Source organism: Orcinus orca, chromosome 11, assembly GCF_937001465.1.
Source record: "Orcinus orca chromosome 11, mOrcOrc1.1, whole genome shotgun sequence".
NCBI classification, from domain to species: Eukaryota; Metazoa; Chordata; class Mammalia; order Artiodactyla; family Delphinidae; genus Orcinus; species Orcinus orca.
The window spans coordinates 49,487,400-49,499,640 of NC_064569.1; the positions used below are offsets into that span (position 1 = coordinate 49,487,400).

General features: G+C 36.1%; 1 protein-coding gene across 9 annotated transcripts in view; it reads left to right on the forward strand.

Moving 5' to 3' along the window:
- USP15 (ubiquitin specific peptidase 15) overlaps positions 1 to 12,241 on the forward strand; it is a 692,408-nt gene that overhangs the window by 576,265 nt on the left and 103,902 nt on the right. For 8 of the 9 annotated variants that reach the window (XR_007469967.1, XR_007469968.1, XM_004276581.2 and 5 more), the window contains exon 2: positions 7,935 to 8,062. The exons of the other annotated variant lie outside the window; for it this stretch is intronic. Coding sequence is in view for 6 of the 8 variants with exons in the window: in XM_004276581.2 (XP_004276629.1) it covers positions 7,935 to 8,062 (128 nt within the window). In the remaining 2 variants the exon portion in view is untranslated. The remainder of the gene's footprint in view (positions 1 to 7,934; positions 8,063 to 12,241) is intronic. 9 annotated transcript variants of the gene reach the window in all.

The following is a 12,241-nucleotide window of genomic DNA, read 5'->3' on the forward strand; positions in this document are numbered from 1 at the left end:
AACCAAAACATAAAACAGAAGCAATATTGTAACAAATTCAATAAAGACTTAAAAAAAATGGTCCACATCTGGGCTTCCCTGGTGGCGCAGTGGTTGAGAGTCCGCCTGCCGATGCAGGTAACACGGGTTCGTGCCCTGGTCCGGGAAGATCCCACATGCTGCAGAGCGGCTGGGCCCGTGAGACATGGCCGCTGAGCCTGTGCATCCGGAGCCTGTGCTCCTCAACGGGAGAGGCCACAACAGTGAGAGGCCCGCGTACCAAAAAAAAAAAAAAAGGTCCACATCAAAAAAATAAATGAAATACTAGATACTATTAATATCTCTTTTAGTATTAAAAATGGTTTATGCTATTGCAACTCATGTAATTTAAACAGTATTTTATTAAATGAGAGGATTAGTCATAGAGTGAATATCCAAAATTGTTTATGCTGTTAATTCTACGCACAATAGTTACGCATGTTGTTCTCAGGTTAAGTGTGCTACATTGGATTAGGCTGAAATTTTTATGTATATTCTTAGTTGTAAAAGAGTGACAGTACTATGTCTACTTTGAGGAGAAAAAGGTAGGATTTTTTTGAAAAAATAAACGTCATATTTATGTCAGTATTAGGCAATTAAGAAGGAACTGCTTATCTGAAAGTTGTTAGCATAAACATGTACTAATCAAAAAAAAAAAAAACAACACACAACTATACATTCACCAGCTCTGTGGTTTTCTAAATCCAGCTTTTGGGATTTCCCCATTTCCCTGTACTGCTTTTAAATGTCTTTGTATTTAGGACTATTTCTAAGTCATTTATTGATCCCTTTATATCTTTCTTAAATTTGCTTCTAGTGTGTATAAAAACACTAAACAACTTTTGAGACTCTCCTATCTTTCCCCACTATCATCTCCCCCAAAACAACCCAACAACAACAAAAAACCTACAACCTGGCTTTTTTAGTTCTTACTAAAATGCAGTAGCTTTTCTGCATTTGAGGACTGTCTTAAAATTGACTCAGATTTATTTTGGGTCCTAAAATTGACCCCGCTTCTCTGGAGCCATTGAAGATTATTCTTTCCAGACCACAGTACAAATTGTCTTTCTTGATGCCATTAGAATATTTAGCACCATACAACTGAAGTACCCATAACTTTATGTAAGTTTTTGATTTATTAAACATTTCATGAGTATTTGAACCTCCCACCAATCCTGTGAGATACTGCCAGTGGTCATCATGAAATGTAAATCAGATCATATCTCTTCTAAATACTTTTCATTGGCTTTCATTGCATTTAGGATAAAATCTTTAGTTACCTTAAAGACTCTATGTAGTCTGGCCCCAGCCTACCTTACCTAGCATCTCTTCTCCCTTTGTCATAAACTCCAACTGCATTTAGTCAGTTCCTCCAGCATACCTAACTCCCAAAGTTGTTCTGGCCCTAGCACGTGCTTTTCCTTCAGTCTAGATAGCTTTTTATCTTATTCTTCGTGAAATAACTCCTGTCCATATGCTAAAATATTATTTTTTCAAAAAGGCTTTCCTTTATTCTGAATAGGAACCCCTTTATTATGCTTTCATAGCTCCCTATGCGTCATAGCACTTACTACAGCATTTTACTACGTCTTAATTATTTACTGTCACTTTCCTTCACTAGACTCTGAATTCCATGAACATAGGGCTCTTGGCTATTTTGCTAACAACTAATGCATACGGAATAGCATATATGTAGTAGACTTCCAATAAATATTTTTTGAATGAATGTATTTCAATTTCTAAGATGAACAATCTAAAGGTTTAGCATTGAGTAACTTCTCTAAGACCTCACAGCAAGTAATGTCAGGAAGAGAACTTTGGTCTAGTGCTTTTTCTACAGTAAATTTAGAATTCACATCTACTTAAGTCTCATTTCAGGAGGTAAGAAAATTTATAAGCAAAAATAATCATGAAAACAAATTGCTATTGGGTGTGCTTTTCTGCTAAGTTCCTGATAGGCAAAGATCTAACATTTACCAAAAGGTGCCCCCACTTTGAAAATACTTATTTTGTTCATGAGTGAAAAAGAACTTGAGGACTGGCCTCGGGATGCAAATTTTGGAATCATTGGTATGAGTTACAATATCACTGAGAGTATTAACAGTGAGAGAAGAAGAAATTTGAGAGCAGCTCTGTGGAATACTAACATTTAAGCAGAGGAAGAGAATGCTGTTAAATTACATATATATAATTATATGTAATATATATTTACTGTTATCATATTAATACAATATTATATTATACTATTATTAGATATAATATATAATATAATATATATATATTCCTCCCACCCAGAAAGGTAGAATCACAGATTATTTTTACAAGCATTGATATAGTAATAAAATTATGGATCCTTTGGATTTGTTAGGGTGGCCATTGGTAACTTAGTGAGAACCTTTTTGAGAGCCCATTGAGGTAGGAAGATCTGTTGTGCTAGGTTGAAGAGCAGGTGAGGGTTGAGGAGAGCTTGGCTGCGGGGACAAGTCAGAAAAATGGGGGTAGATAGAAGAGGAAATGAATATGTGAGTTGGGAGGTTATGTGGGGGGAATGGGGAAAAGAGTTGGCCCCTCTTATATGCTAAGTTAAAAAGAGAGAGAAAAGATACAGGGAGAAACAAGGGGAATAGGGGCTGTTAATGACGTAAGTCTCCAAGGAGGCAGAAGGAAATTAGATCCAAAGACTAGGAACAAAAATTATTAGCCTTGGATTTAAGGAGGGTTATATCCTCCACGATATATAAGGGAATCAGGTATGATAAAGGTGTGGAACAAAAGAGTAAGAAAGTTGGGGCTTTTACTTCCTTGAAAAGTAAGCAGCAAGGCTGCCTATTCAGCCTAATGGGCTAGAGACTTAATGAAACTGGCAAATTATTGGAAATAGAGAAGGCTAAATGGAGACATGCTGGAGGATTGTGGGTCATCTTTAAAGGACTTGAGATATTGATTGAAGACCATAGATCTTTAATCTCCATGAAATTTTCTTTAGTAATTTTTGAACTCAGATAATAACATGATCAAAATATTTTCATATTGATGTACTAGTGTTTGAGAATCATCAGTTGTGACCTAGTGTGAGGCATCGTCATAAAATCCCTTGTAATCCACTGAAACAGGGGAATGACAGTGATTAAGCCACAGCCAGAGGCCTCAGTCAAAAGTAAAATGATCTTGAGCATATTTTGGTACATTTGCTTCATAACTTTTTATATGGGAACAGTCAGGTGGCTCAATATTATTCAGAAATATTTCACCTTTAGTTTCATCTATAAGGTATAGACTCCTTTGTGTAAGAAACTTAGTCTGTTTATCGTAAAGCGATTAATAACTACTCTGTACTTTGGGCTATCAAGATGTTTGCACATTAGTACTTACTTGAATTTTAGATGGTTGCAAGTCTATAGTTTAATGTAATATTTGATACTAAAGCTTGATCAGCTCAAAATCAGTATTTCTGTCAGTTTTAGGTTTTTTTTATTGATTTGCTTATATTATCTTCCCAGATATCAAGGGTAATAATCTCTACTTTCTGTACTTTGTGCTTTTCTTTTCTTATGAGATGTCAGCCAGTCATTTTTTACTTTTCTGGCTTACTTACTAGGCGTTAGTTACCAAAAGGAAATATTTCTTGAAAATGAATACATTACTATATATCAGAATCATAATTTGATCAATTTGGAAATAAATAAATCATGTTTTTCTAAAGAAAATTCTTCAAAGTTTATGTAAGCTTTTTGTTCAAATCTAATGCAAATTCATCTGTTGGATTTGGAAGAGGTAATATAAAATGTAAAAGATAAATATGAGGTAATAGAAAATTATAAATTTCTTTAAAAAATAAAACTAAAGCTATGCATTTTATACATTTTGCTGTACATATTTTTTATCCTATTTTTATGCTTGAAATTTTCATTTGCTGAATCTATCAGCTTTGTTGACTGCAGCATTATTCATAGTCTGTACATTTGACTCCATTTCATTTTGTGTATATATATGAAGATATATATAAACTATTATTCTATATTAAATAGAAAACATATTAGTCATAGTAAATATTTCAGAATACAAAGAAAAATATAACAAAACACCTGTGTACACCTTTCTTAGTTTAAAAAAATAAAACATTACAGATACAGTTGAATCTCCCTGTACATGTTTCCCTAATCCTAACCCGTTCCCTCCCTTGCCAGAGAGAGCCACCATCCAGAAATTGATTTTTATTATTCTCTTTGCTTATATTTTTAATATATGCATGGATTTATGAATAATATTATTTGTGGCATGTTTAAAATTTTTATATAGTTGTACTGTGTGTGCATATCTATGTTATCTTAATATGTTTGTGTTATATTACATGTAGCCTTTTGTAGCTTGTATTTTTTAATTCAACATTGCAGTTTTGAGATTTATCCATGTTAGTACATGTAGTATTTTTCATTTTAGTTTTTGGGTAGTATTTCTTGGTAGGAATGATGAATATTGGTTTGGGGTTTTTTTTCCAATTTTCCATTTGCAAATTATGCTGCGTTATGTATTCTTCAGTTGTATTCTTGTAAATATGTGCAAGAGTTTCTGTAGGGTAAAACTTAGCAATGGCAATACATGATTCTATGGTATGCACATCTTCATCTTTAATAAATATTGCCAAATTCTCCAAAATGAGGATTCTAGTTTATACCCCAGTTGGTAGTTTATGAGTTGCAGTTACTACACATCTTCTCCACACTTAATATTATTGACACATGTGCATGTGCTTGTGTTTTCACCAATTTCATGAGAATGATGTGGTATGGTGTTAATTGGTATTTTTCATACTGCTAATGAGATTGAACATCTCATATGTGTAGAGGCCATTCTGATGTTCTGTGATTTGCCCGTTTTTTGCATTCTCTTTTTAAAAAATTAATTTAAAGGAGTTTTTCATGCTCTAATCCTTTGTTGGTTATAGGCAGTATAAGTATCTCTCCCAATCTGTATCTTTCTTTACTTGGTGCCTTTGTTGAACAGAAACTTTTCATTTTAACCTTGCAATTTTATCAGCTTTTACCTTTAAGATTTTTTGTTTTTTGTCTTAACTCTTCCTATATTCTGAAGTAATAAGGATTTTCTTCTGTATCTTTTAAAAAATTATATTTTTGCTTTCACATTTATGTTTTTAATCCAACTACAATGTATTTTTGTAAGTTTCTGCTGTAATGCAGCATGTGTACCTAAGAATCACTGTGCTATATGCAAAATCATGCAATAAAAACCACAGGGCATACGGGAAAAATAGGGTTGGGGCACAGAGCTTTAAAAAATTTTTCAGGGACCCATTTTTTTTAAAAAAAAGATAATAAAATGGTAGCATGGTTTTACACATTTTAAATGGTTAATAAATACATTAATACTGCAGTAAATATGGTATTTTTATTTTGAAAAAGATGAGACTTGCTTGAAGTGGGATTGTGAAATGGTAGGAGGGTTATCCGAAATCTGCCAAGGAGTTGTAACACCAGATGTGGAGAGTGTGGTTCATAACACACATGGTGAATGTAGGTAGATGTTTAAAATGTATGTTTTGTGCATACCTGTGCCGCTCAGTGTAGCTGGGAAATTTTCCACATATATCTAGTGTTTGTTTCAGTTAGGACGAGGGTGAGACAAGCAAGGCACCTAGGGTGTAAAATTTAAGGACGCACTCCCTGTTAGGGTCCCTAGGCATCTCACTTGCCTCACCCTAGTCCTTGCACTGCTTATGAGTGAAGTAGTGCTTAAGCATGCACTGAATTTGTGTTACTGTTCCCTTGTATATCAATCATGTTGAACACATTCAGGCTTTCGTAAGAAGCTTTTTTGAATAGAACTGACTACATATGTGAGGTATAGAGCTCTTAATTAATTTTTCCCGTATGTATAGCCAGATCTTTCTACACTGGTTTGTAATGATTTTAGCATGCAACATAGTTCCACATATATTTGAGCCTGGTTCTTGTTTCTTTGTGCTATTTTCATTGGTCTTTCCACTTCTCCCTATGCTAATAACACATTTGCTTAATCATAGGTCTGGCACTAACTTTGTAACCTTGGGCAAGTTAATTTCTGTGTGCCTATGAAATTATAATAGTGCCTACCTCATTGGGTAGTTAAAGGAGTAAATGAGCCAATATATTAAAGTGCTTAGAAGTATGTGCCTGGCCCAAGAGTAAAGCTCAAATGTTAGTTATTTTGTTATTATTAAAAGTAATCCCTGTTAGTTAATAAAGAGTCTTGAGATCTAGTAGACTGAGATTGCCATCTTGTTTTTCCTTTTCCAAACTAAGAGGAAATGGGGAGAAGCTTTTGGAAGGATTCCCTGAGAAAGTGATGGTTAAACTATCTGAAAGATGATAAGAGTTAACTAGGTGTTGAGAGCAGTAGGAGAATATTTGAGGCAGAAGGAGCCATGAGGCAGAAAAAAGTGTGTCCAGGAACTAGATCTCAGCACAAAGAAAAATGGTACCAGTTAAGACTGGAGAGGTAAGTAGGAGCAGATCAGATCATGCAAGACCTATTAGGCAGTGTTAAGCATTTTAGACTTCATGTTAAAATCATGAAGGGATTTAAGGAATTAAATTTTAAAAAGTTAGGGAATTAAACTGCTGATGAATATTTAAGAATTGTGGGGTTTTGCTATGTTGGTGCCTTTGCTTCAAACATAACTGTAGTGTTTCATTCCTATAGTGCTATATGTATAGTGCTATAAGCACAGAAATATTAGAATGATGTTCTTCTGAAAAACTTGGTTATACATGTGGGCTTTAAACATCTTGTTAATCTCTACTTTTGCTTTTGTTTGTGATTGAACCTGGTTAAGTGTGGGGAAGGTATTTCTGGAAAAAAATTTAAAATAATTATGAACCAGTGGCAAAGCATAGTAGGTATAATATAAATCAATTCGTAAAGTTTTTCAGATTTATAATTTTTTATGCTTTCTTTGCTAGAGAACCATTATTTTTTCTGTCACTGGTCATCTGATGAGAAACTAATTTAGGTATTTGAAAGTAAGATGAATATAGTTTCAGTAATGCTTATTGTAGTGCTTGGTATCACACTTTTGAAATCAATTAAAAACCAGTCCTTCTTGCCCCAGCAGATTTTACTAATGTATGAGAAACAATTGGAGACAGTATTGTTGTTATTAACTTTTGTTGGTAAAGAAGCTAATTATTTTTAAAGTTTCTTTTAAGCTTTGATTATAATTACTAAAATCAATCTTGGAAACCTTTAATAATTGCTTTCCTTACCCCATAAAAGATACAGTTAAATATATAAAATTAACATACTGTAAGTTTTTTACAAAAGAACCATTTTCCATATTTATATTTTACCATGTTGCATTTAAAATTTTATTTTGACTGATTCTTATAATTACCATTTGAATTTTTGTTCAGTTGGTAAATATTCTGTTGAATAGCTATTTCATTTTTTTTAAATGCTGTTAAGGATTTTTTTTAATGTATATGTTTTTTGTTTTTTTTGCGGTACGTGGGCCTCTCACTGCCGCGGACTCTCCCGCCGCGGAGCACAGGCTCTGGACGCGCAGGCCCAGTGGCCATGGCCCACGGTCCCAGCCCCTCCGCGGCACGTGGGATCCTCTCGGACCGGGACACGAACCCACGCCCCCTGCATCGGCAGGCGGACCCCCAACCACTGCGCCACCAGGGAAGCCCTGTATATGTTAATAGTTGTCTTTAGTAGATACTTCACAGAACAATAGAAATAATACTTCACACAAGTGAAATATTTTTCTTCTACTACTGTGACATTATAGTTATTCTCAGTAATCCTTGGAAGTAGACATGTACTTTGATATAAAATAAAATATAAAAAACAGGCAGATTTTCTGCTATTCCTATAGTTCTTGGTATTTTCCTTTACCGATTTCTCTTCTTTTTTAGGTACCTAGTCGATAGTCGCTGGTTCAAACAGTGGAAAAAATATGTTGGCTTTGACAGTTGGGACAAATACCAGATGGGAGATCAAAATGTATATCCTGGACCCATTGATAACTCTGGGCTTCTTAAAGGTATTATTTCCTTCTTTCAGTCAGGTTGTAAATGTGTTCGTTTCAGTATGTTATAGTAATATGGAAAATGTTAATGTAAATAAATTGGTAAATTAGAAATTTCTTTGTGTAGTCATCCCCCAGTGTCCATGCGGGGATTGATTCCAAGACCCCTTTCAGATACCAAAATCTATGGATGGTCAAGCCCCTTATATAAAATGGCATATTTGCATATGATCTGTGTATCCTCCCATATACTTTAAATTATTTGTAGGTTATCTGTAATACCTAATAAAATATAAATGCTATGCAAATAGTTGCTGGTACACGGAAAATTCAAGTTTTTCTTTTTGGAACTTTCTGAAAATTTTTTTTCCCTCAAATATTTTCTGTCCAGGGTTGGTTGAATCTGCAGATACAGGACCCATGGATACAGAGGGCCGACTGTATTATAGATTTGACCTAATGAATTCATATTATTTTGTTATAATTAGTTATATTCTGTATCATGACAAATCCTGTTTGTCATTTCTGATTAGTAAGGGTTTATTATCGTTTAAACCTAGAATGTAAATTAGAAAGCACTATCTTATTGTTTGGGGGAAATGCTGTATTGTGTATTATTTTGCTAATGGGCACATGACTTTTCTCTTTAAGTTGGGGATCAGTGGTATATGGTTACATTCTTGGATTTTTTCATTAATCTTCTACAACCTTTACTACTTGCCACCTCTTCTAAAACTCGCATAACATTTAAAGAAAATAAAACATAAGTACCAGAACTTCCATTTCTGGCCAGGATGGAATAACAGGGACTAGACTTATCCTTCCACTTGAATGAACTAAAACCCTGACAAAAAACATGAAACAGTGGTTCTCAAAACATTGGACATCAGGCAACAAAGAACAGTGATCCCTGAGAGGTATGAAACAAATGAAGTGAACCCTATGATTTCCTCAGCTTACTGCACTGAGTTTCCAAGACACGGCACAGAAGGAGAAACTCACGCAAAGCCTGGCAACCTCCCTTAGTTGAGGAAAGAGTTTGGAGTCCACGGAGACCAAGGCAGCCAGAGTTCTCAGGGCAGAGTACCAGAGAGGAATGAGCAGCACACAAGGAGAGAGAGAGACCTAGAGATCTATAGAAGCTCTCTTATAAGTCTAGAGCTGACTGTTGACCAGTGCATGTATGTGAGGAAGCTACCCAAGACCAAGGAAAGAATCATCCAAAAGAATTAGAAGGGGGCTTCCCTGGTGGCACAGTGGTTGAGAGTCTGCCTGCTGATGCAGGGGACACGGGTTCGTGCCCCGGTCCGGGAAGATCCCACATGCCACGGAGCGGCTAGGCCCGTGAGCCATGGCCGTCGAGCCTGCTCGTCCAGAGCCTGTGCTCTGCAACGGGAGAGGCCACAACAGTGAGAGGCCCACATAACACACACACACACACACAAAAGCATTAGAAGGAACAATCGTTTAGGTTCATGTTACCAAATCAGGTTCATTTGCCAGATGCACAGCAAGCCAAATTCTGAGATACCAAGGTTTGCAGCAGAGAAAGGGTTTATTCATAAGGCAACCAAGTGAGGAGTCGGGAGAACAAATCTCAAATCTGCCTCCCTGATGGCAAGAGGCTCAGGGTATTTATGGGAACAAAGAAGCAGGGTGGTCTGAGGTGTGGGGAGCGTGGGAAAAGGTAATTGGTGATAAGGAAAGAGTGAGGTAATAGTCGTTCTGTGCAGGTGCAACTAAGCTACTTGCTTCTCTGTGGGATGCATGTTCAGAAAATGGAGGCATTAGCAGGTGCTGAGGGTGGAGTTTTTGGCCCTTTCATGTCAAAAGGTCACCAAGCGGACACTCACACAAGCCCAGTTGGACAGTCGGTGGTCTTAACCAGTCTTAGCTCCACCTAGAACTGAACACAGCTGATTTCAATTTCCTGAAGAACAACTCAGGCAACTATCTTATTGTTTAGGTTATGCGAAGCTTGGAGGACATGCAAGTTTTTATAAAAACAATTAAAGTGTGCTTGATCAGTAAAGGCAGGTTACAGTTATAGTTTAATGGATCTAACTGATGAGTATCCTCCGTTTCACTCATAAAGGTCCAGGAATAATGTGTTCACAGTAGCCAGAGTGGAGAACCTTATAAATCACGGGGTAGACTGCAGAGAATGGGTTTGCCTCTATAGAAGGGCAAAATTTATCCTTCTAAGTTGAAAGTATCAAACTATTTCCAAGTAACTTAACGGCATCTCAGAACAGAACACAAGAGTATTTGTAGGAATACAAAAAATATCCAGCATCCAACAAGATAAAATTTGTAATTTCTTGGATACAACCAAATATTACCTGGAATGCAAAGAAACAGAAAAATACAGTGCATACTAAGGAGAAATAGCAATGTTTAAAAAAATATTTTTTAAGCGGAAAAGAACGAAGAACAGATGAAACAGATACAAAACGAATAGTAAGATGGTAGATTTAAACCCAGCTCTATGAACAGTCGTATTTAATGTAAATATCCCAATTTGAAGTAGAGACTGTAAGATTGCATTAAAAAAAAAAGACCCAACTGTATACTACTAGAAACCCACCTTAAATATAAAGATACAAATAGATTAAGAGATTGAAAAATTTTAAGACTGACCTCCAGTGACCCTCCTCTTACATAATCATCTCCTTTTTGAGTGTGAGTGGAACCTGAGAATAGGATATCATTCCTGTGATTATTTATATTATATGACAAAAGGGAGATTATCCCAGTGAGCTTTATCTAATCATGCATGCCCTTTAAAAGCAGAGTTTTCTCTGGCTGGTAGCTGTAGAAGTGAGGATTCAAAGCATGAGAAGGACTCATTGCTGGTTTGAAAATGGAGGGGACTACGTGAGAAGGAAGACAAGCATCCTCTAGGAACAAAGAGAGTCATTGGGCCCACAGCTAGCAAGGAAACAGGGACCTCATACCTGTAGCCACGAGGAACTGAATTCTGCCAACAGTCTGAATGGACTTGGAAGTAGATTCTTCCCCAGAGCCTTCAGATAGGAGACCAGCCTGGTGACATCTTGATTTCTTCCTTGTAAGACCCTAAGTAGAAAACCCAGTTGAGCCCATCTGAACTTCTGACCCATAAAACTGTGAGATAATAAATGGGTGTTGTTTTAAACTACTATGGTTATTTGTTATGTAGCAATAGAAAACTAATACACATACTAACACTAATCAAAAGAAAGCTGGAATGGCCATATTAATGTTAGACGTTAAGTTTTAGAATGGAGAACATTACCAGGGATAAAAGTTCATTTCATGATCATAAATGGGCCAGGACAATTTGTTAAGAAAACATAATAATCCTAAATATATACCCAGCTAATGGCATAACTTGAAAATATATGAAGCAAAAACTGATAGAACTGCAAGGAGAAATAGAAAAATATCCACAATTATATAATGGATATTTCAATATTCTTCTCTCCATAAGTGATAGCAAATGTGTAGACAGAAAAGTAGTAATGAAATAAATCAACCTACCTGTCCTAATTGACATTTATAGAATATTCCACTGAATAACAGCAGAATGAAAATTCTTTTTAGGTGTACACATGAAGCATTTAGATAGACTATATTCTGGGCCATAAAACCTGTCTCAATAAAGTTAGAAGGGGGCTTCCCTGGTGGTGCAGTGGTTAGGAATCCGCCTGTCAATGCAGGGGACACGGGTTTGAGCCCTGGTCCAGGAAGATCCCACATGCCACGGAGCAACTAAGCCCATGCACCACAACTACTGAGCCTGTGGTCTAGAGCCTGTGAGCCACAACTACTGAAGCCTGTGTGCCACAACTACTGAAGCCCACGCGCCTAGAGCCCATGCTCCACAACAGGAGAAGCCACCGCAATGAGAAGCCCGTGCACTGCAACGAAGAGTAGCCCCAGCTCACTGCAACTAGAGAAAGCCCACGTGCAGCAACGAAGACCCAACGCAGCCAAAAATAAATAAATAAATTTAAAATAAATAAATAAAGTTACAAGGATTTAAATCATATGAAATATGTTTTCTTACTACAGTGGAATAAATAAGTTAATAACAGACAGTTGGAACATCTTCAGATGTTTGGAGACTAACATACTTCTGCATAAGCCATGGGTCAAAAAGAACTCAAAGGGGAAATTAGCAAGTATTTTTACCTAAATGAAAGTGAAAAC